Genomic DNA, 21704 nt, shown 5'->3' with positions numbered 1-21704 from the left:
TAGGGCCCTTCTATTTGTTCTGTAAGAGAATTTATTCAGATTGTTAGAAATATAGTCATTCTGAAACTTAGAACATTATAGGCTATATACTCTTCTGAACTCTATTGTTGACATAATTTAATTCAAAATAAAAAAAATTTTCAAAGAAACTTTCATGAAGCCCCTGCTTACCTATTGCAAAATGTACCTTTTAAACAAGAACATATTGTCCTATCACAACAATCAATAAATCAGTTAGAATGATTATGGCCACATCAGTCCAGGAGGCGCTCAGTTTCCCTGTCCGACTTCCGAACCACCTACCCGACACGCTGCTGTCATGCCATGCAGTGCTGGCCCGTGTGTCATCTGACCGTTTTGCTGCATTTTTTCTTTATATTTTATTTGAGTAAGTGGAAGAAGGAAAAAAATCCAATGGCCTACACTGTAAGAATCACTGGTCTCTAAATGTAACACAGTTGAGCTGAGAATAGAAATCAAGAGGAATGAGGATTCTTTGCCTCGGCTGGGTGCTCACAGGACTACACCAATTGGCCGGTGGTCAAGTGAGAAAAAAGGCAAATGCAGAGAACATGCAGAAAATACTGAATATAAATTATCTAAGATGTCGTCTAAAAAACTAAGCATAATTAGGAATTCTAGGGTGATTTAAGATCTCTTCAACTCCTCCCTGTTTCAGTCCATTATCTTTTGCAGAACCAATTTTCACATAATTTCTAGGAATGTCCTGAGTATGATATAAAAGAAGGGAACTTCCTGTGCTGAAAAAGAAGGAAAAAATTGCCCAAGACCAATTTATTTTACATTTAGTGAATGATTCTGTATGAATCTATGTGAATGAAGATTAGAAAAAAATTGCCTTAGCAATCAACAAACGCAAACTAAGAAATTAAACACTAATCTACAGCAAAAGTTGCTACACAAGAGACGTTTATTAATGTTCTGTTGTATTTACAGTTTTAACGTAGCAAACCAAGGTGAATAACCAGTTGGCAGAAAGCACATCATTCTACACTTATAACGCATCGGTTTCTGCTAACACATTGTAAAAGCAAGTAGTACATACAGTATGTTAGGGATCATCTCAAAAGTTCCAAGTTAATTCTTTCTTTGCTCCTATAAGCTAATCCCCTCCCTACTCCCAACCCTTGGCCTAATCATCAGGAGATGAGAGAAAGAAAAAAAAGGATAAGGACTCTAATCATACAGAAAGTAACAAGAATTGTATTTCAGTAATTAAGCTGTATTTGTCCCTGTCCTTTCTATTGTATACAGTGACAACACATTTACAACCTCTTAGGTACACAATAAAGAACAACAGGTACTACAAAATGGAGAATATAGACTGTGAAATTAATGCTTATCATTTACCAATTAAGAACATGTTTTTGACCATACCTTGAACGTATTTGCACTATGGTTTTGCTTCCAGGTGTTCACAGTACAAGTGAATAAATTTCTAGATTAATTTTAACAGCAAATATGAATTATGTGCAGAAATGCAGTCATAACGAAGGTTTTAACTTTTGAGAAAACCCCTTTAGAATGGCCAGCATTACACATGTCTTACACTAAAATATTTAATTTCAAAGTCATTTTGAGATGGAACATGAGTAAAGCAAGACTGCCCCCTACTGACTACAGGGACAAGGTTCATGCTATTTTAAATGACTACAAACAATAGATAAGGCATTATTAATACATCACAGACTTGATTGCGAGAGCGTTTTCAAACATTAACCACTAATGATTCCATGATTACAGAATTCTGCATTAACTATTAAAATTTTACACCTAGGAACAAATAGAGAGAAATGATCTTTTGCAACAGCACTTTATGTTTTTAGAGCAGGTGATTATTCCTCTGTGTTCTGCATCTTGATTCACTTCCTGCAGGTGTTCTCTTGCTTCTTGAGAGAGAGTTCATAAACGCAGGAAGACCTTTGCCAGAAAACATCTGCCAGAGAAGGATATTAAATATTGAAACTCTAGTTAGCTTGCTATTTTGGTGGAGAGAAGGATGTGGTCACAAAAGGCAGGATGTGTAGAGACACAAGAAGTACATTTTAACATGGCTTTGAGATTACTATACACTGACATCATAGCATTCAATAGGCATTAAATTTTCAGTTCTTCAAGTTATCGAGGACTCTAGAACTAAAAGGAACTTGAATGCTCTGTTTAAAACCATGAGTTAAGGGTCTCACTCTCCAAACTGCCTAACAAAAGAATGGAACACAAGTAGCAATTCCTTCATTCAAGCTCAACAGCAACGACGGAAACCTGGAGACAGAGAGACAAGATCCGAGCGCCTAGGCCGTTTTCCTATCACACCTGAAGGCACTGTTTACTCCGCCAGTTCTGCCAGATCTCAGGAGAGGAAGGTTTCCAATAAGGATGCCAATGATGTCATGCTGTCTTAGAGCAAAAACGACTTGTAAACTCACAAGTATCACATGTACCTGATCTCCAATAAAGGAGGGGGGGCGGGGAAGGAAGGAGAAAGGGAGGAGGAAAAAACATTGGTAGACTGATGTCAAACAGGGGTTTTTGCAATGAGCCTAGCCTCAGTACAAACCTAAATGACTTCAGTTTTATCACTTTCCATAAACAAATTTAAAAAAACATAATGTTATAATTATTAGGTGGGAAACACTAGATATTTCAAGAACAAGTAACACGGTCCAGATGACTACCTGGCCACTTTCCTTAGTTCTTGCTACCACAGAAGTTAGTCACTTTTAACAGATCCCTCAAAGTCAAAATCACCTGGCAAACACCAAAAATCCACTAAGAGGACCTAGGTGGTCACTACAGGGGACCTTCACCACCACACAGACTCCAGATGAAAAAGCCTGCTGACAGAGGCACTCTCTGCTCCCGAAGGCCTGGAGGGAGCCTGTTCAGATCACCCCCCTCACAGCTTGTTACCAAGCAGTGGGGGAACAGGAACTGGAGGGGTTTCAAGGGCTGGGGATGTCTTTACTAAACGGCAGATCACGCTTCAGAAACAAAAGGAATCAAACAGCCACAGATCATTTAATTTCAAGAGGAAGACACAATTTCTTCTTGGACACTGATTTTTTTAAAAGCAAAAACTGCACTGGAAACATTTCTGTGACCTGCTACTTTATATCACAGTCCAATAAATCAAACTAACTTGAGGTGAATTTTCTCTAATAAGAGAGGTATTAGGAGGTGGGGAACAGTACAGAAAAGGGGGAAATGAAAGCATTTGGAAAAAGTTAAACTGTCTGATGCCCAGCAAGGTCCAGCTGACCCAGTCACAGCAGAGACCACCAAATTACAAAGGGCCTCTGATCTCATTAATGCTGGGGCTTGCGAATCCTCTTTCCTCCTATTTGAGCTGTTGCTAAGGTAACAGAATTTTATAATCTATTACCTTTCAGGTGCACAAGTGCTTCTGGAACAGAGTTCACATACCAGCCAACTGTGTTACCACCTTACAGCTACTTAATTACCCCTCGATTACCTGGCGCCACCAGGGAGAGTGATAATCCATAAAATTTACTTTCTAGTTAACTGGGAAATGAGTGTGAACATCACAGGCATGCCTGTGTCACGCCTTCTTTGGGTGGCCTGAACAGAACTGTTCCTTACAGTTTTCAGCATTTCAGATATGTATGTAGACAGTATGTTTCTTTTTTACAACAGAAGGAACGTTTGCGTTTTCTGCTTCCTCGCGGTCACACTTCCCCGTGATGCCGACTGCCACCGCCAGCAGCTCCTTCTGGCTTTCCTTGCTGTGGGGTAGGAACCCAGATTTCCTTTTTTAACCTTAAATGGGCTTCAAAAGGGAGCCTGGAAGCTGCCCCTGTGATAGTAGCAGGTGAGATTTAGCGGTCAGCTTTTGTAACATCTACTTCGGCTCATTAGGAGGAGGCCCCTGGGGGTCTTTGCAAGGTGTGTGCCTGTGTGCACGCTTTCTTTTGGGTGGCCTGAATAGAACAGTCGCTATTCTTATAACTTTTTCCAGGAAAATGATAGATCTTAGTATAGCATGGGAATTAAGTTATTATTTTAGCAAAGTTATTTTAAGCATTCTCTATCTTTGTCTTTCTGGCAAAAAGTAAGCCTCCAGCTAGTTTTTAACCAGTGACATGTCCACTAAAGAAAGAAGTCTCAGTGAAAGAAAATAAAACCTTTATACGTGATCGTTTTCTAACACATCTTTAAACTTAATTAAACTCGATTTCCTCTCAACTACAGAAAGGAAACATTCTATATTTGAATCTGGATGGACAGTTCTTATCCCTGTCGATGGACAAAAGAAATTCAGTCTCACGGGATATTATGGTTTACCCCTCTGGGGACACTGAAAATTGGTAAGAAAGTCAACAGAATTCTAAACACTGCTCTAAATCCCCGTTAATTGAGAGTTCTGAATCTTCTGGGCATGTCGGGAATGGCAGGATTTCAAATCCACTGGAACAGCAAAGCCGGCAGACAGCAAAGAACCCACGGAGCCCTCCAATGGGCCGCTCTGAAACACCGGGTGTGGGCAGCGCCCAGGGCAGTAANTTCCTCTCAACTACAGAAAGGAAACATTCTATATTTGAATCTGGATGGACAGTTCTTATCCCTGTCGATGGACAAAAGAAATTCAGTCTCACGGGATATTATGGTTTACCCCTCTGGGGACACTGAAAATTGGTAAGAAAGTCAACAGAATTCTAAACACTGCTCTAAATCCCCGTTAATTTAGAGTTCTGAATCCTCTGGGCATGTCGGGAACGGCAGGATTTCAAATCCACTGGAACAGCAAAGCCGGCAGACAGCAAAGAAACCCACGGAGCCCTCCAATGGGCCGCTCTGAAACACCGGGTGTGGACAGCGCCCAGGGCAGTAAGGCCCCGCTGAGCAGCACAGCTGCCACAGTGCTCACGGCTGCCCAGCTCAAGGCTGAGCCCTGAAGGGGCTTTACTGCACACTTGGGAGGCTCCCATCAAACGTTTCAGAGATTTCAGAAAATCAAAACAAAATTCACCAACTGCTAAAACCCTACATAGTACTTAACAATTCAGGAACACGGAGAAGCTCAGGCGCCCCACCCGGTTACTTGTTAGGTGTCAGAAGCAAGGTGAAGGTGTGCAACCCCTAGTACAAATGGAACTCTCTCTCTAACGTAAAAATGAAGAGCACAGACAGAGATGTGCTCTCAACCCATGTGGAGATTCAAAGCTACCTTCTGACAAGACTCAGAGAAAATTTGTCTTAAAAAAGCTGTCCCCCCAGTATATTCTGGATGAGGGGAAATCCAAGTCTGCAGCTGATCCCAGTGCCCTTTGTAAGAAGGCGAACAGCAGCAACCCCAAAGAATCAACTTCTGAATTTTCGGTAGGTGAGAGTGACTGTAAAATACAGTAAGACACGGGAAAAGATGGCGACGGCAACGGCACAGAACAACACAGAACCCCTGACAAGCCTCTCACAGTCAAGACTTCCTCTCCTGGACACAAAGAAAGGCCTGGCCCTGGCCTCAGGGCGGAGGCCAGTTGCGTGGACGTCCTTCTGTGTTCAGACTTTGTAACCTACCTCAAATTCGGGACGCGCCACACACTTTTAAACACACAACAGACTGTAACTATTTTTTTAAAAAATCATAAACACACTGGTATTCTTAATAACTAAAATTTCATTTTTAAATAAAGCACATATTCCCTTGAAGGAACCAACTTTAACCAACACAAAGCTAAGTTCTTTGAATACTTTAACCTTCGTAAGAAATGCCTGATGAACATACCTTACCCTGCATGTATCTGAGTTTACCTATCACTAATGCCTTCTGTTGCTTAAAAAGTTTCAATGCCATCCTACCAATTGGCAAATTAAATATGGTGAATACTTTCTTTTCTAGAAACATGCATTCTGAGACCTAAACGCATCTTCAGAATTGAGAATGCCACTCTTAGTGTACGATTAGCTCTACAAACCATGATACCCCGACAGCAAACACAGAGCAAACGGCCAGCGTTCACACGGAGTTAGCCTTGGATGGAGCCAACTCGTCACCAGGTTTAAATGCTGCTCCACAAATCCTATCGGCTTCACTGCAAATGGGCTTGGTACTCAAGATACTTGAGAACAAGACAGCTGTTCAACCTGGCTTTCCAGCCCTGCCCCGAAACGTTCCTTTCTGCTACAGTCACAGTGCTGTCCCTCCAGCAGGCTTCTTAATTCCTAGGCAATTTCTGTTCTCCACTGGGTTTCAGGTGATTCTGAAATTCTTCCCTGCCCTAGCTAATCTCCACTAATATAAATTCTACCTATCACTTAAAGCTTATCTCAAGTGCTACACTCTTCACAAAGCCTTGCCTGAGGCCTTCGACTGTCCAGGGCTCCAGGGGTTGCTCAAGACACCTAGGAGCCCGGCCTGGTGGATCCACATGCTCAACAGTGTTAAGGAACAAAGAGTGAAGTCCAAGAAGGCCTATCAGATAGATGTTGGTACTAGACAGACCTCTCTGGGGTACTCTTTCCAAGACCCACTATCTCTTTTTTTTTCCGAAGCTACTGATGTTAAGATGGAGTTGGCCTCTGGGGAAAAAACACCTGCGACCAGAAAGCCCCTGCACAGCCAGCTCCTCCTGTTCTGAGCAGGGAAAGGGTCCTTCTCCCCTTCCTTTCTTCTGAGCCTCTAACCACCAGAGTCGTCAAATCAGGGTGTAACCCTGAAACAAGGCTCAGAGAACCTGAGGTCAGGAAGGTTCCTGACTGAGTTGTAAGAAATGGAAGCCTTGGCAGCCTGGGCAAAAGGAGTTCCTAAAGAGCCCATGGTCTCTCTTGGCTCAGGGGTTTGGGGGCCCTGCAAAATTAGACTGAGTGATTAGGCCTGCAAGTTCCCTTCCCGACACTGTCTTCCAGAACTGGCACAACCCCGAGTCCCAGCCCAATATCCCAGCTCCCAGATGACTACCCAGACCCAGCCCGGAACACTGTTTTCTCCTGTGGCACTTTCCTAACTCACCTTTTCCCACAGCTCTGTGCAGAAACATCCCTCTTCGAAAAGGGCCGTGGCTCCCTGACCCTCCCCTTACCCTGCCCCCACCACAGGAGGTAGCTCTAGTCTAAACCTCAACAGAAATCTGCGGTGTTTCCCATGATTACGCTGAGGTTAGAATAAAGTTTGTTTTTCTTTAATACCTCTAATAAATAAAGAGAACTCTGGTCCTGGGGAGATTTGAGAAAGTTTCTGGCATCTTCCGAACCTTCGCATAATTGATAAATCCTCTGAGAAACAGGAGAAATCCTAATTTAAAAAAGAAAGGCCAAGAATAAATTCATAATTTCCATATTAAGTCCCCTCCCCCAAAACATCCCTTTTGATAGCTCCATTTCATAATTTTTCTGCTAAAAACTAGCAAAACATAAACAAGTTCTTCCCAGGTCCCCAAAGGATTTCTACACCGAGTTTCTCATTTCTCAGTGAGAAAAACCTCATCTCAAGAGCCAAATAAAAGTCTCTTTTGCACATTCAGAATCTAATTGGTCTAAAAGGAAATAAAAAAGATGGGACCACTTACATTTGAAAGCTTCAGTGAAAGCATTACCAAAGCCTATCTTCTGAATATCAAAAAAGCATTCCAAGATAATTAACCCTGCCCCCAGCCCCCAAATGAGAGGCTATAAATTTTTTTCTTAAGTAAAAAGAAATTTCATCCTTTATTGTCACAGGATTTTTTTACTAGCAACAGTACATAATGTTGACCACTAGATGTCAGGATTGCCTTACCTAACGCAGCCATTAGCTTCTCAACTCAAACTCATTCCTTTATTCTCAAAAAATACATACAAAAAGAGTAAGACGGATTTTGTATGGCTACACCAGAATCTATACTTTCACGGAAGTTGGCACCTCTCGGAAGAGTCACTGGAAGGTGATGTGCCCCTTCCGCTGTAGCTCAGACACTCTGGGACCCCCTCCTCTAGAGATGGTCCCTGCATCTTACATACATTTTTAAACGTGAATTTTTCTATTTATGGAAATATAATTTACATACCATAAAGTTCCCCTATTTAATGTGTATGATTCAATGACTTTTAGTATAGTTATGCAGTTCCATAGCCAAAACCATAATATAATTTTAGAACCTTTTTTTATCATCCTTAAAAAAATCTTTACCCATCAGCAGCCACAACCCATTTGTCCGCTCCCCCCCCCCGCCCCCCGCTCCCCAGGTCTAGGCACCTGCTTCTTTTAGATACATTTTAAAATATACTGAGTAGTACTCATTGTGCTCAGACAAAACTGATTTTTGGCAGTAACCAAGACTTGTCAGCACTGAGCTCAATGAACACTGTTCTGGTCAATGAAAAAAGCAGTAATACTGCAGAGGAGGGGCCAAGCCCTGGAAGCTGGGCGAGTGAGTCCCAGTGAACTGGGGAGCACATAACCTGTAAGGAGGAGAAGCTACAACTCGGCTCCTGAAAAAGAGCAGGCACCATGTGGGAGTTAGACTAGTGTTGCTAGATATTCCCATTTTTTAAAAAAGGGGGGAAATCACGTTTTATGTGAAAATTCTTCATTTTTGAATGATGGCAACTAATTTTAAAAGCTTCTGAAAATAACTGTTGAATAAACAAACCACAACTACAGGCCAGATGCAATTTATGAGACGCCAGCTTAAGAACTCTGCACAGGCCTGGGTCTTACAGGAAAAACTCCCCCAATAGCTGGTTCTCCTGCAAGAGAACTTCCAAAAATGACCCAAACACTAGGTCCAAGTGCACTAAGTGAACATCCAAAGTCTCACTGTTTCTTGCTTACTAGTAAGCAGTAAGATAGCAAGAATGATCAATTATAAAGTATATAAATTTATCTCCCATAAAACTTTGACGTGAGAAGGAAATCAACCCTGGCTGTTGTGGCCCAGTGGACTGAGTGCCAGCCTGCAAACTAAAAGGTTGCTAGTTAGATTCCTGGTCAGGGCACATGCCTGGGTTGCAGGCTGGGTCCTCACTTGGGGGTGAACAAGAGGCAACCAATCAGTGTTTCTCTCACACACCAATGTTTCGCTCCCTCTCTTTTTCCCTCCCTTCTCTTCTCTCTGAAAATAAATAGAATCTTTTTTTAAAAAAGGAAATCCATCTATTAAATTTCTTTAAATTGTCTATACTATCAACAGTCAACCTGAAAATACACTTAATGGCTCTTCTTTGGTCCATTCAGGATCTGCTTGGACTTTAAGCTTAGGGGAATAAGAGAAGTCAGCCTTTCTCTTAAAGACACAGTTTAGAGAACAAGCAAGCCAAGGAACTATTCCTCCAAAGTAACTCTCCTATAGATCACTTTCATTACTGAGCTTCTCAATAATCGTGGGGGAGGGAATCACTCTCTTTCCTTGAACTTCCAATGACTGAAAGTAGAGTAGATGATGCTCTTCGGGAGCGGAGGGATGGCATGACTGACTTGTATTTTCTAAATAAAACTTGGGATCAGCAATGTATGGCTATCACCCTAGACAAAGAAGGTGGGTCCTGAACACATTAAGCGCCTGGCTGGGCCCAGTGCTGCTCGGTACCAGACAGACCCTCAGCAGCTCTGCCGGCGACGATCTTTTTTTAAAAAAATATTTCATTGATATGCTATTACAGTTGTCCCATTTTCCCCCCTTCATTCCCATCCACCCTGCACACGCTCTTCCACCCACATTCCCCCCTTTAGTTCATTTCCATGTGTCTTAAGTTCTTTAGCTTCTACATTTCCCATACAATTCTTGCCTTCCCCCTATATTCTACCTACCATCTATGCTATTTATTCTCTGTACCTTCTCCCCCCTTCTCCTCCTCCCACCCCCCTGTTGCTAACCCTCCATGTGATCTTCATTTCTGTGATTCTATTCCTGCTCTAGTTGTTTGTTTTTATTTGAGATGTGGTTGTTAATAATTGTGAGTTTACTGTCATTTTACTGTACATATTTTTATCTTCTTTTTCTTAGGTATATCCCTTTAACATTTCATATCATAAGGGCTTGGTGATGATGAACTCCTTGAACTTGACCTTATCTGAGAAGCGCTTTATCTGCCCTTTCATTCTAAATGAAAGCTTTGCTGGATAGAGCAATCTTGGATGTAGGTCCTTGCATTTCATGACTTGGAATACTTCTTTCCAGCACCTTCTTGCCTGTAAGGTCTCTTTTGAGAAATCCCCTGACAGTCTGATGGGAACTCCTTTGTAGGTGACTGTCCCCTTATCTCTTGCTGCTTCTAGGATTCTCTCCTTCATTTGAATCTTGGGTAATATAATTATGATGTGCCTTGGTGTGTTCCTTCTTGGGTCCAACTTCTTTGGGACTCTCTGAGCCTCCTGGATTTCCTGGAAGTCTATTTCCTTTGCTAGACTGGGGAAGTTCTCCTTTATTATTTGTTCAAATAAGTTTTCCACTTGTTGCTCTTCCTCTTCCCCTTCTAGTGCCCCCCACAATTCAGATGTTGGAATGTTTAAAGATGTCCTGGAGGTTCTTTTTTTAAAAAATATATTTTATTGATTATACCATTACAGTTGTTCTATTCCCCTCCACCCCCACACTCCCTCCCCCACCATTCTCCCCCCCTTAATTTATAACCACGTGTCTCGAGTTCTTTAGATTCTGTATTTCCCCTACTATTCTCGCCCTCCCCCTATTTTCTACCTACCGTCTATGCTACTTATTCTCTGTACCTTCTCCCCTCTTCTCCTCCTCCCACTCCCCTGTTGCTAACCCTCCATGTGTTCTTCATTTCTATGGTTCCACTCCTGATCTAGCTGTCCTCTTGGTTTGCTTTTGTTTTAGGTGTGGTTGTTAATAACTGTGTGTTTGCTGTCCTTTCACTGTTCATATTTTTCATCTTCTTTTTCTTATATAAGTCCCTTTAGCATTTCATATAATAAGGGCTTGGTGATGATGAACTCCTTGAACTTGACCTTATCTGAGAAGCACTTTATCTGTCCTTCCATTCTAAATGAAAGTTTTGCTGGATAAAGCAATCTTGGCTGTAGGTCTTTGGATTTCATGACTTGGAATACTTCTTTCCAGCCCCTTCTTGCCTGTAAGGTCTCTTTTGAGAAATCCGCTGACAGTCTGATGGGTACTCCTTTGTAGGTGACTGTCCCCTTATCCCTTGCTGCTTCTAGGATTCTCTCCTTCATTTTGGTCTTGGCTAATGTAATTATGATGTGCCTTGGTGTGTTCCTTCTTGGGTCCAACTTCTTTGGAACTCTCTGAGCTTCCTGGATTTCCTGGAAGTCTATTTCCTTTGCCAGACTGGGGAAGTTCTCCTTTATTATTTGTTCAAATAAGTGTTCCACTCGTGGCTGTTTCTTTCCCCCTTCTGGTACCCCTATAATCCGGATGTTGGAATGTTTAAAGATGTCCTGGAGGTTCCTAAGCCTCTCCTCATTTTTTTGAATTCTCATTTCTTCATTCCTTTCTGGTCGGATGTTTTGTTCTTCCTTCTGGTCCATTCCACTGATTTGAGTCCCAGTTTCCTTTCCATCACTATTGGTTTCCTGGACATCTCCCTTCATTTCAATTAGTTTAGCCTTCATATGTTCCTCTAATTTGTGACTATAATCAACCAGTTCTGTGAGCATCCTGATAAAGTGTCTTGAATTGTGCTTCTGAGAGGCTGGCAATTTCTCGATTCGCTGCGAGTTATCGGCTCTGGGACTTTGAGTTCTTCTTGCACCATCTTTTGGGCTGTTCGTGCCTGTTCTGTAGCAGGATCGGGGCCCTAAGGTGTTCACTAGAGCAGGGCAACTAGTTGCTGAGTTGTGACATTGTATGTGGGGGCGGGGTCAAAGAGGAACTATGGTATGCCGTCTGCTACCTGCCACTGCGTCTGCCACCACGGCCCCCACCGTCACCGGGCCCACGCGTTTCGTTCCACCGCACTCAAGTGTGCCACTGCCGTCAGCCCTCCACCATTGGGTTCGCCCTTTGGGGCCTGCGCGGTCCGTCTCACTATGCGCAAATGTGCGACCGCGGTCAGTCTGCCCCACACCCCAAATGGTTCCGGGCTGCCTGCTCACCTAGGTCGGGGGATCTGTCCTGCCCGACCCTGCTCCGCTGCTGGCTCCGCCCCTCTTACCGTCCCGGTTGCACGGTTAGTTGTAGTCGGACTTCCATATAATTCAATTTTCTGTCCTTTGGCTGTGTCTTTGTTCTCCAAACCTTTGTTTGTATTCAAACTTGGTTGTGGGAGAAGGCACAATGTTTCCACCTATGCCTCCATCTTGGCGGAAGTCCTTTCTTGGAGGTTCTTAAGCCTCTCATTTTTTTTTGAATTCTTGTTTCATTCTTTTCTGTTTGGTTATTTCTTTCTTCCTTCTGGTCCACCCCATTGATTTGAGTCCCAGTTTTCTTCCCATCACTATAGGTTCCCTGCACATTTTCCTTCATTTCACTTAGCGTAGCCTTCATTTTTCCATCTAATTTGCGACCAAATTCAACCAGTTCTGTGAGCATCCTGATCACCAGTACTTTGAACTGTGCATCTGATAGGTTGGCTCTCTCTTCACTGCTTAGTTGCATTTGCTCTGGAGCTTTAATCTGTTCTTCCGTTCGGGCCATTTTTTTTGTCTTGTTGTGCCTGTTACATATGAGGGGAGAAGCCTTAGGTGTTCACCAGAGCAACCCAGTCACTGGGTTGTGACACTATGTGAGGGTAGGGTTCGAGAGGAAACAATGGCACTTGCTCCATGCTCTGTCGGATTTCAGTCCCCTCCCTCACTACCTACAAGCAAACTGGTCCCTTCTGGTGCTGGTTCCCGGGTGGGTGGGCTTGTGTATGTTCTAGGACCCTGTGGGTCTCTCCAATGAACTCTCCTGTGAGGCTGGGAGTCTCTCCCAGCACCTCAACCCTCACAGGTGTTTTCAATCAGTGTTTTGAGGTTTTATTTCCCGCGCTGGGGCCCTGGGTGTGCAGTCTGTCTCACTCCCCAGTTTTGCCTGGTTTATCTGCGTGTGAATGTGGGGCGCCAGGTAAGCCTTGCATGCCATGTCCCGCTCCACAATCTGCTACCTCACTGGGTCTGCCTGTTGCCACCCCGCGCCCAGGGTTCATCAGCTGCTACCTTGCGCGCCCACTGCCACCACTTTTTGTGCCTCGAACCCTCTCCACCCAGCTACCTGACTCCGCCCCTCCTTCTGGTCTGGATGAATGTGTCTATTTTAACTCCTTGGTTGTTGTACTTCCCTACAGTTCAATTTTCTGTCAGTTCTGGTTGTTATTTTGTTTCTAAATCGTTGTCCTTATTTTGGTTGTGCATAGTGTGTCTACCTATGCCTCCATCTTGGCCAGAAGTCCCCAAGATCTTAGTTAAGCAGGCGACAGAAAGGCCCAAAACAGGAAATAGGGAAGTGCTGTCACAGAAGCAGAGCAAGGCAACTATATCTTCAAGAGCCACAGGATGGCCCTGCTACTGCTGTATAGAAATGATGGAGGTCTGTTATTACCAAAAATATTTTCTCTATGAAGAATGAAGAAGCCAACAGTATTTACCTCAATGTTCATTTCTTTGCTTTAAAATATCTTGGAAGAAAAGATTTTAAAATAAATAAAAGTCAAAAATAAAATCTTAAAGACAACCTGAAATGTCTGGTTTATACAAAAAAAAGCCTTGTACCCATTAAAAATCATCCTTATTCTCATTAATAATAAACTACAGAATTCTGGAACCCAGCAACTGTTCTCCCAGAAGTTATGTCTAGCAGGGTCATAGATTTTTCTGCCTTCTACTGACAGACCCAACACACACACGTACTCATAAGTAGTTCTGCTGGTTACAACATGCTTATAAGCAATTTGGGGTTAAGTTTATAAACCCTTTATGGCAATAATTCACAAGGGGAAAAAAATCCACAGACTACAGAGTCATCTTATCTTATCAGTGTTGTCCCACTGGTCACTTGGGGACCCTGATAAGTGAAAATGAATGGGTTACAAAAAACCTACAACTACTAAGAGACATTTTTATTTTATTTATTTATCTTTAGAGGGGAAAGGAAGGAGGGAGAGAAATATCAATGTATGGTTGCCTCTTGTGCGCCCCCTGCTAGGAACTGGCCTGCAACCCAGGCCTGTGCCCTGACTGGGAATCAAACCTTGATCCTTTGGATCACAGGCCCGCACTCAGTCCACTGAGCTATACACCCATGGCTATACAGCCATGGCTAAGAAACATTTTATTAACATGCTTGTTATTCTGATGGTGACAATAGCCTGATCTTTGTAAAAAATAGTGTTTAAATTATACTTATTGCTGACTAACATATTACAGGGTAGCAAGCAAGATGAGGGTTTACTAAAAGTAATTTTATTTCTAAAATTTAACATAATCTTTTCTTTCCTTTGTCTATGTTAAAAGCACTTACCTAAAACCAGGAACACCCACCACAGCCAATACTGACCATCAAAATATCCAGGGAAATAAGTGGAAAACTGAAAAATACAACAAAACATTTCATAGCAGCTTAGCAGATACAATCTCACATTTTAACTTAATGGGCACAAAAAACGCAAGACTTTTTTTGTATACAAACGGTGTCATTTAGCTCTTAAAAATAAACTATTTTATATATTACTGGTTTGAAATACTTATGATATAAACAAATATATTTACTTTTATGGAAAAGCAATCTTGAAATGATAGTTTTCAGCCTTTACTGACTTCTTGTTTTTTAAGTGTTCAAATCTTGTTTGGTTTTTAAAATCTTTTCCCACATAATATATTGGTCCTTCTAGAAATATATTTTAATGATATTTTTACTTTGCTTACATAGCTCCAAAACCAGCTGCTTGTCCTCCTTTCTGATGAGCCCTGATTTCACTCCTACTCATTCAGCCATGCCTTGACCTGAAAGCCTCCTAATGTGTATCGTGATAATCTCATTCCTTTCCTGGGGCCTGGCACACGATGTTATTCTGGACACGGGGGCTGAAGACCGCTGAGGTTTCCTTGCTCTTAAAGAGAAAAGGAAACGAAGCAACAGTCCCCTCTCTTCTGTCGAGCACCCCTGTGTTTCCGGTGCAGTGCCTTTCACTTCGGGAAGGAGCGGCCGTGCCGCCACGCCCCACGGAAACGTCGGCCTGATGACGCCAATGAAGCACGGATACAACTAACCTCCTTTTTTCCAAGCCATTCTGAACTAAGTTTTCTGACCAAGACAAGATCATCCTGACACAAATTGATTCTTTAAATTTAGTTTAAAATTCAGTCTTTTTCATTTAAAATTTAGTAAAAAAAATCGATAACTTACTTCACCTCTGTTTTCTATTAGAGGTTTTGGTGTTCAAAAATGTAACACAGTTTGAGCATTAAAATACTGTGTTTTATTTCTTAATATAACAGGATTTAGAGAAAGAATGAAAAACCTATTTTTTTTCAATTTGAAGAACCTCTTTAAGGGCTTGGGTTCTTAACCTAAAGTCCTCATTTTAGATGAGTATGTATATTAGCTTTCCAGAGAAAAAACCTGTAACTTTTACCAGACTCTCAAAGGAACCTGGAATCCTAAAAAATGTTAGCAACTTCTTTAGAATAAATAAGTTTGATAAACTCCACTGGTCAGTCAACACCCATTAGTTAGTTAATAATGACAATTCATGATAAATACATTGGTTTTACCTACAAAGTTGTCAGAAATTAACTTATTTGAAATCAGAGGACACTTTAAGAGACCAGATCTTTGTTAATTTTAAATCACTTAATATAATTCTAAATGCTAACTTCCAAACCAATCACTGAAGATATCTCTAATTTACTTCACAGATAGGCGCCCCTAATGGAGTAACACTTGCTGAACAGTTCTGACTCCCCAAACGTTTCAGCGTGACCAGTGACGCCACTGTCGGTCACCCTGGAAGGGAGCAAGGAGACAGCAAAGGAAGAGAGGGGGCAGCAGGGAGGAAAGCGAGGGTGGGGGAGGTGCCCTAAAACCAAAGTAATGAAAGGAAGGACAGCTTTTGACAAGACACCAAAAACACCAAGACACCTGTATTTTTTAAAATAAAACCTTCCTCTTATTATAAAACAACTCATTTCAGAACAAATACATTTTATAAACATTAAAAACAAAGAAAGTATTTCATGGTAAAAAACCTACAGGATAGATGTCCCTGGACCACCAATATTCACTAGATTTGACTAGAAAACTTGCATGCATGAGCCAGCTGCAAAGTGATTTAGGTTCAACTTCATGACACCAGAACAAGGACAAACCAGAAATCATTTAAAATGTTGACATAATGCAAAGAAAGCAAATGAAACAATCAAATATTCCAAGTTATTCTACTTAAGGTTTCCCTACGGAGCCTCTCTTTCCCCGCAAATGACTTACCCTGACGATCAGGATCCACTTAATTAAAGAGAGACCGAATCCTGAAATGGCCCCATACCTTCCCGCAGCTGAAGTGGTCAGGCAAAAAGACAGGAAAAACCCAATCCAGTTGAAGAGGAATGCCACTGTGAACGCAGAGAGGAAAAAAAGATGTCAGACTTGCCTTGTTACCCGCAGAGCCAGCGTGCCCGCTGACGTGCCCTCATCCAGTGGCTTTCCCAAGGATCACAGACGCCCGCACAGCCCGCAGCAAACAGGCAAACATCCCCTCTGAACACCAGGTGGTGCACTGATGTCTCCAGCTATTCACTTTCAACATTGCCCCAACGTTCTCCAAACTAGTATACGTATGGCTTTACCGTATGTGTTATACTTCAGTAAATAGATGCTTTAAACATTAAATTATTGCTCCCAAGTAATCTGATTCAAGTTATTCATCCCTCCTGCTTCTACAAATTTTGACAGCTTACATAACATGGCCTCTAAAAACGTGGCATTTCCTTCGTCTCTTTTAATACAACAAATAAAAGCAATTAAATTGCTCACTTTTAAGGAAGGCACATGGAATGATAAATGCAAATAACACCAAGGGAGGAAATCATGCTGACTTTGATCTGTTAGAAAACAGAAGCTTACAAAACAAACTTAATTAAAGGCACTTAATTTCTATTCACCAGGGCAGGTACAAGTAGGAGTGTGGCTAAGCGGCCCATGCAGACCTGAGAGATGAGGCTTAGCTCATACAAAAATAACTGCTTTAATAACTGCTTTAATTATTTAGTCATTTTAATATTTTCCATAGGTATTCACTGAAGTAGAAGATGAAGAGAAAAGATATTAGAAGTGTACTAAGCTCTGACATTTCAGTAAAAGATCACCAAATAATTATAGTGTATTAAAGTATTAGTTCAACTAGTTATTTTAATTCAGTCACATTCACCCATAATCCAAAGCAGTCTGCTCTGTGGGAAGAGGCTCTGCTATGTGCATGTACTTACTGAAAAAAGTTAACATAAAAATCCCATCGTTTCCTATCCTCAGCTGGTCAGCGTCATCAAAATCATCCCGACCCACAAAATCCTCATCCTACACAAAAAGAAAAAAAATACGGTAAATTCACAATGAATTCTTTACAGGCAAAGGAAAGACACCTAGAAAAAGAGAAAAGGACAAGAGTAGTAAGTACCAAGGAAGAAATGTACTGCTTTGACTCAATTCAAAACTATGAGCAGTAAGGCTCAGTATGTTTTTAAAATTTCATTTTGCACCTGAAACTTATATAATGTTGTAAACCTAGTTACTGCAATAAAAATAATTTTAAAGAGACCTAATTTTTTTAAATTACTCTTTTCATTTATTTCCTAAAAGGAAGATATAATTAGAGGGGAAAAAATCTTTCTTCTCTCTCCAGTTTTCTAAATAAAATGTTTTTCATACACATAAAAGTGGCAGACTTGTACACAGTCCAATGAGGGTTCCTTAAATTAAACAAACAAAAAACTTGAAGGGCAGTCAGAATTTGCCCTACACAGAAAAGGGGCTTGGAAATCCATAATGAGCTGGTAACAGGGCTTCCCCTGGGGGGTGGGAATTGGCAAAAGGGAAGGGTCAGTGGCAGCTTCCATTTCTAACTTAGCACATTTTTTTCTACTGTCCAAAATTTTTGCAAGAATGTGTTTCATATTTTTTAAACACTAGTACGGAGAATTCTGGCTCCATATTAGCAGGACATACAAGGCTTTGCCAAATTAGAAACTAATTCTGTTTTTTGCATGGAAGTGATTTCTAATACAAACAGCCCCCAACTTGTGATAGTTTGACTTTCGATTTTTCAGCTATACAGTGGTGTGAAAGTAATGTGCGTTAATAGACACTGGCTAGGCTAAGCTATGATATTTGCTGGGTAAGTGTATTGAATGTATTTTCAACACACAGGATTTTCAACCTTCGACAGGTTTATCGGGATGTAACCCCACCGAAAGTTGAGAACCGTCTGTATTTGCAAACGCCTCCTACCAACTGTTGCCAGGTATTGTTTCTAAAATACCACAGTTGTCTTACCACACCCCTGCTCAGAAAAAAACAACTTTGAAGCCCTGGCTGGTGTGGCTCAGTTGGCTGGAGCGTGATCCTGTAACCAAAACATTACAGGTTCAATTCCCAGTCTGGGCATGTACAATCATCTGTCCAGGTGTGGATGGGAGGCAATGAATCCATGATTCTCTCTCACATCGATGTTTTTCTCTCTCCCTTCCTCTCTTTCTAAAAGCAATAAAAAATGTCCTTGGGTGAAGATAAAAAATGAAAAACTTAGAAGGCTTCTATGAGACCTACACATAATCTAAATGCCTTAGCTTCACATTCAGGAGATCCTGCAACCTACAGATCTGCTCACAAACTCTTTGCTTAAGCAAAGCCAATGACTATACCCGCGGAACCTGTCCTGCACCTGGCTGATTTTACACCTGCTTTCTGGGCTTTTCCCTCTAGACTTCTTAGTCACCCTCTTCCCCAGGATCACACAGTGAAAAGTCACAGTCCTCACTCACTGCTCACGCTCCTGTGTTGCTGCTCAGATACGGGTATTTGTAGGCCTTTTCCCCAACTGGATTTTAAGCTCTTGTTTGGCAGGAAGGTTCCCTTACACAAAGCTTTCTACATACCCACTGCAAAATACACAGCACGCACTGCATGAAAGAGTGCTCTATTGGGTTTGCTGAATAACAGCCCTTTAAAGAGGCTTCTAAATACAGGAGTGGGCAAAAGCTGGTTCACAGTTGTGAGTACACAAAACAGTTTATTATTGTATTATTCTTTATTAATTATTTATTTGTATTACAACGGTAAACCCATTTTGCCTACCTCTGCATGCACAGTTGTGAAATGAAAGTATTCTAAAGAGTTCTGTGACTAGTCAGAGCTAATCTCCTGGTCTACTTCCATAGGTCAGCTGCCATATATTCCAACAGGTCTACAGAGTACCTACAAGGACTCTGGAATCTAGAATTTCTGTGTTTGGCTCTTATCTATGTTACTTATTAGCTACAAGCCTTTGAGCAAACTACTTCCTCTCTCTGGAACTCAGTTTCTGCATCTACAAAATGAGGATAATATAATCTCTATCCTGTGAGGTTACTGTGAGTGCTGGAAATAACGTACAAAACACTACAGTATATAAAAGCACTAAGCACAAACCAATCATGTTTTTCGGTTCCAATACATGGTAATTATATTAGGACTGTTTTGTCCTCAGGCAGTAAGCTCCACAAGGGTTCTTAGTTTCTCCCTGGAGAACCTACAAGAACTGAATACACACCGCCATGTAGAATCAGCCTAGACTAAGACTTACAAACTATTATTTCTGCCAAGCACAGGTTTTAGGAGCTCCACCCCTAAAGGTACGGTCTGTAAACAGTTCGCTACCCTGCGGCCCGAATGCCTAGAGCCTGTGGCATTGCATTCCCCAGACTGAGCTTCAGTTCTTTATCTTTCACTCTAGTTTCCTGCCAGAACTAGGGTCTGGAGCCCTGATCACCCCACATTTCTGGGGACACTATCCTGCTCCTTATTCTCCCAAGATCTGGCCCAAGGCCCTACCTGTATCAACTTCAGCCTGGATGAATATTTAAACCACATCTACATCATTTACAGGTCTGACATCAAAAGCCAAGAGTGCTAGCTTTCATCTCACTCCACCTGCACTCCCGTGAATTAACACCACGCCAGATGGGGTCTGACCTCACTATGCCCCCACAGATGGCACAGTCTGGACTGCTGGTGGCACAAAGGCCATCTCTTAGATGATTGTTAGGACCTTTTTGTGAGTTTAATTCCATAAGGCTGCACTTATTTATTATCTCCAAAGACCTCTCTAACAGCTATCTACCCAACACTAAGACTTAAGTGTGCAGAATCAAGGCAAAGTCAGTGTATTTCCTACATCAGCTCCTGTTCCAAGACACTCCGCCATTCCAGGAGACTTGACAAAAGTGCTGGAAGCAGAAAAGAGACAGAAAAAATGAGCTGGCTTGACTAGTGATTTTCTGTTCATTTGTACCTTTTACCCCATCATTTTCAGAAAAAGGTAAGAGTTCATTTTCCCAAAAGAAATTGTGCTTGTTGTTAAAAATTAGATGTACTTTTACTAATCAATGCAATCATAAGTAGTAAATCAAACTGGATAATGAAGATAACTTGATTCCCATGGACTTACTCTCCCAGGAACCAAAGGGATAGTAGCTTCGGCCTTGGTTCTCTCAGCTTCGTCATAGGTGGGCAGTGTTGTAGCCACATTGTAAGATGGGGGCTTTGGAAATCCAGACTCATCTTTGTAGTCAAAATACACTGCGGAATAAAAAGGAAATCACAGTTATCTGATGCTTAGTTACACAGAGGACAGAAAGGACTCCCCCTAACTCTGGCCAACAAAAAACAGGCATTGTAACAGCACATATAAAATTAAATCAAAAGATGTGTGCGAATAAGACAGTAGGAGTGGTTTCTAAATTTATTTATTTTTCAATTATTTAAATTCCAGACTCTTTGTTCTCCTAAGAGCTTTGAACACTTTTTTCAATTAATTCACAAAGGCATTTAATAATAATAATGGTGTAAGAAAAACAAATCTGTGCCATGGTTTTCCTCCCATTTATAAACATGAGAATCAACCTAGAAGTTAAAATTCGTTTCTCATGGGTTTGTTTTGGTACTTTAATTCTTTCATATTATTTTTTCCATGCATTGTTTTTTATGGCATGCCTAAGGTAACTTAGTTACAGAACCATTATTTATCTGCATTAAATCTTTAATTTCCTCTTCTTAATGCTGTATCCTCATTCTCATTGAATTCTATTATAAAAGATTCAATGTTTATTATTAAAGAAAATCTATTTACAAATGAATTAAATTTCTATACAATTTTTGAAAAAACAAGAATTTTGGAAAAAATTCCTATCATTCATCAAGATTAACATTTTTTTCCTTTTTCCCTCTTTGGTCAATTGTAAGTAACTTCCAATTTTACTATAATTTGATAATTATTGAAATTACCAATCAATATAATTCACCTCATTAGCAGAAAAAAGAAAAAATCCTATTCTCTTCACATGGACAGAAAAGGCATTTGATAAAATTCAGTATCTACTAATAAAAAAACACTTGGTGAATTAGGAATTTAAAAAAAAACTTCCTTAATCTGATCACAAGTATTCAAAAAACCTAGGGTAAATTGTCATAATTAATGGTAAGTTTTTTAAAGCCTTCCACCCCAAGAGTAGAGAATTGGACAAAATGTCCACTATCAAACTTTAATAAAACATTATCTCAGAGGTCTAGTAAATGCAATTAAGGCAAGAAAAGGAAATA

General features: G+C 41.1%; 1 protein-coding gene across 1 annotated transcript in view; it reads right to left on the bottom strand.

Annotated features, from left to right (window-relative positions):
• Positions 1 to 912: 912 nt before the first annotated feature.
• Positions 913 to 21704, bottom strand: part of NDFIP1 (Nedd4 family interacting protein 1) — a 39723-nt gene continuing 18931 nt past the window's right edge. The window contains exons 3-8 of the mRNA XM_037062906.1: positions 20554 to 20684; positions 17339 to 17426; positions 16341 to 16465; positions 14376 to 14442; positions 7165 to 7270; positions 913 to 1957 (exon numbers count right to left, since the gene is read on the bottom strand). Coding sequence (XP_036918801.1) covers positions 7167 to 7270; positions 14376 to 14442; positions 16341 to 16465; positions 17339 to 17426; positions 20554 to 20684 — 515 coding nt within the window. The 3' untranslated portion in view covers positions 913 to 1957; positions 7165 to 7166. The remainder of the gene's footprint in view (positions 1958 to 7164; positions 7271 to 14375; positions 14443 to 16340; positions 16466 to 17338; positions 17427 to 20553; positions 20685 to 21704) is intronic.

Source organism: Sturnira hondurensis, unplaced genomic scaffold (assembly GCF_014824575.4).
Source record: "Sturnira hondurensis isolate 20B ecotype Veracruz unplaced genomic scaffold, ASM1482457v3 Scaffold0001120, whole genome shotgun sequence".
NCBI classification, from domain to species: domain Eukaryota; kingdom Metazoa; phylum Chordata; class Mammalia; order Chiroptera; family Phyllostomidae; genus Sturnira; species Sturnira hondurensis.
This window is presented reverse-complemented; position numbering and strand designations above follow the sequence as displayed.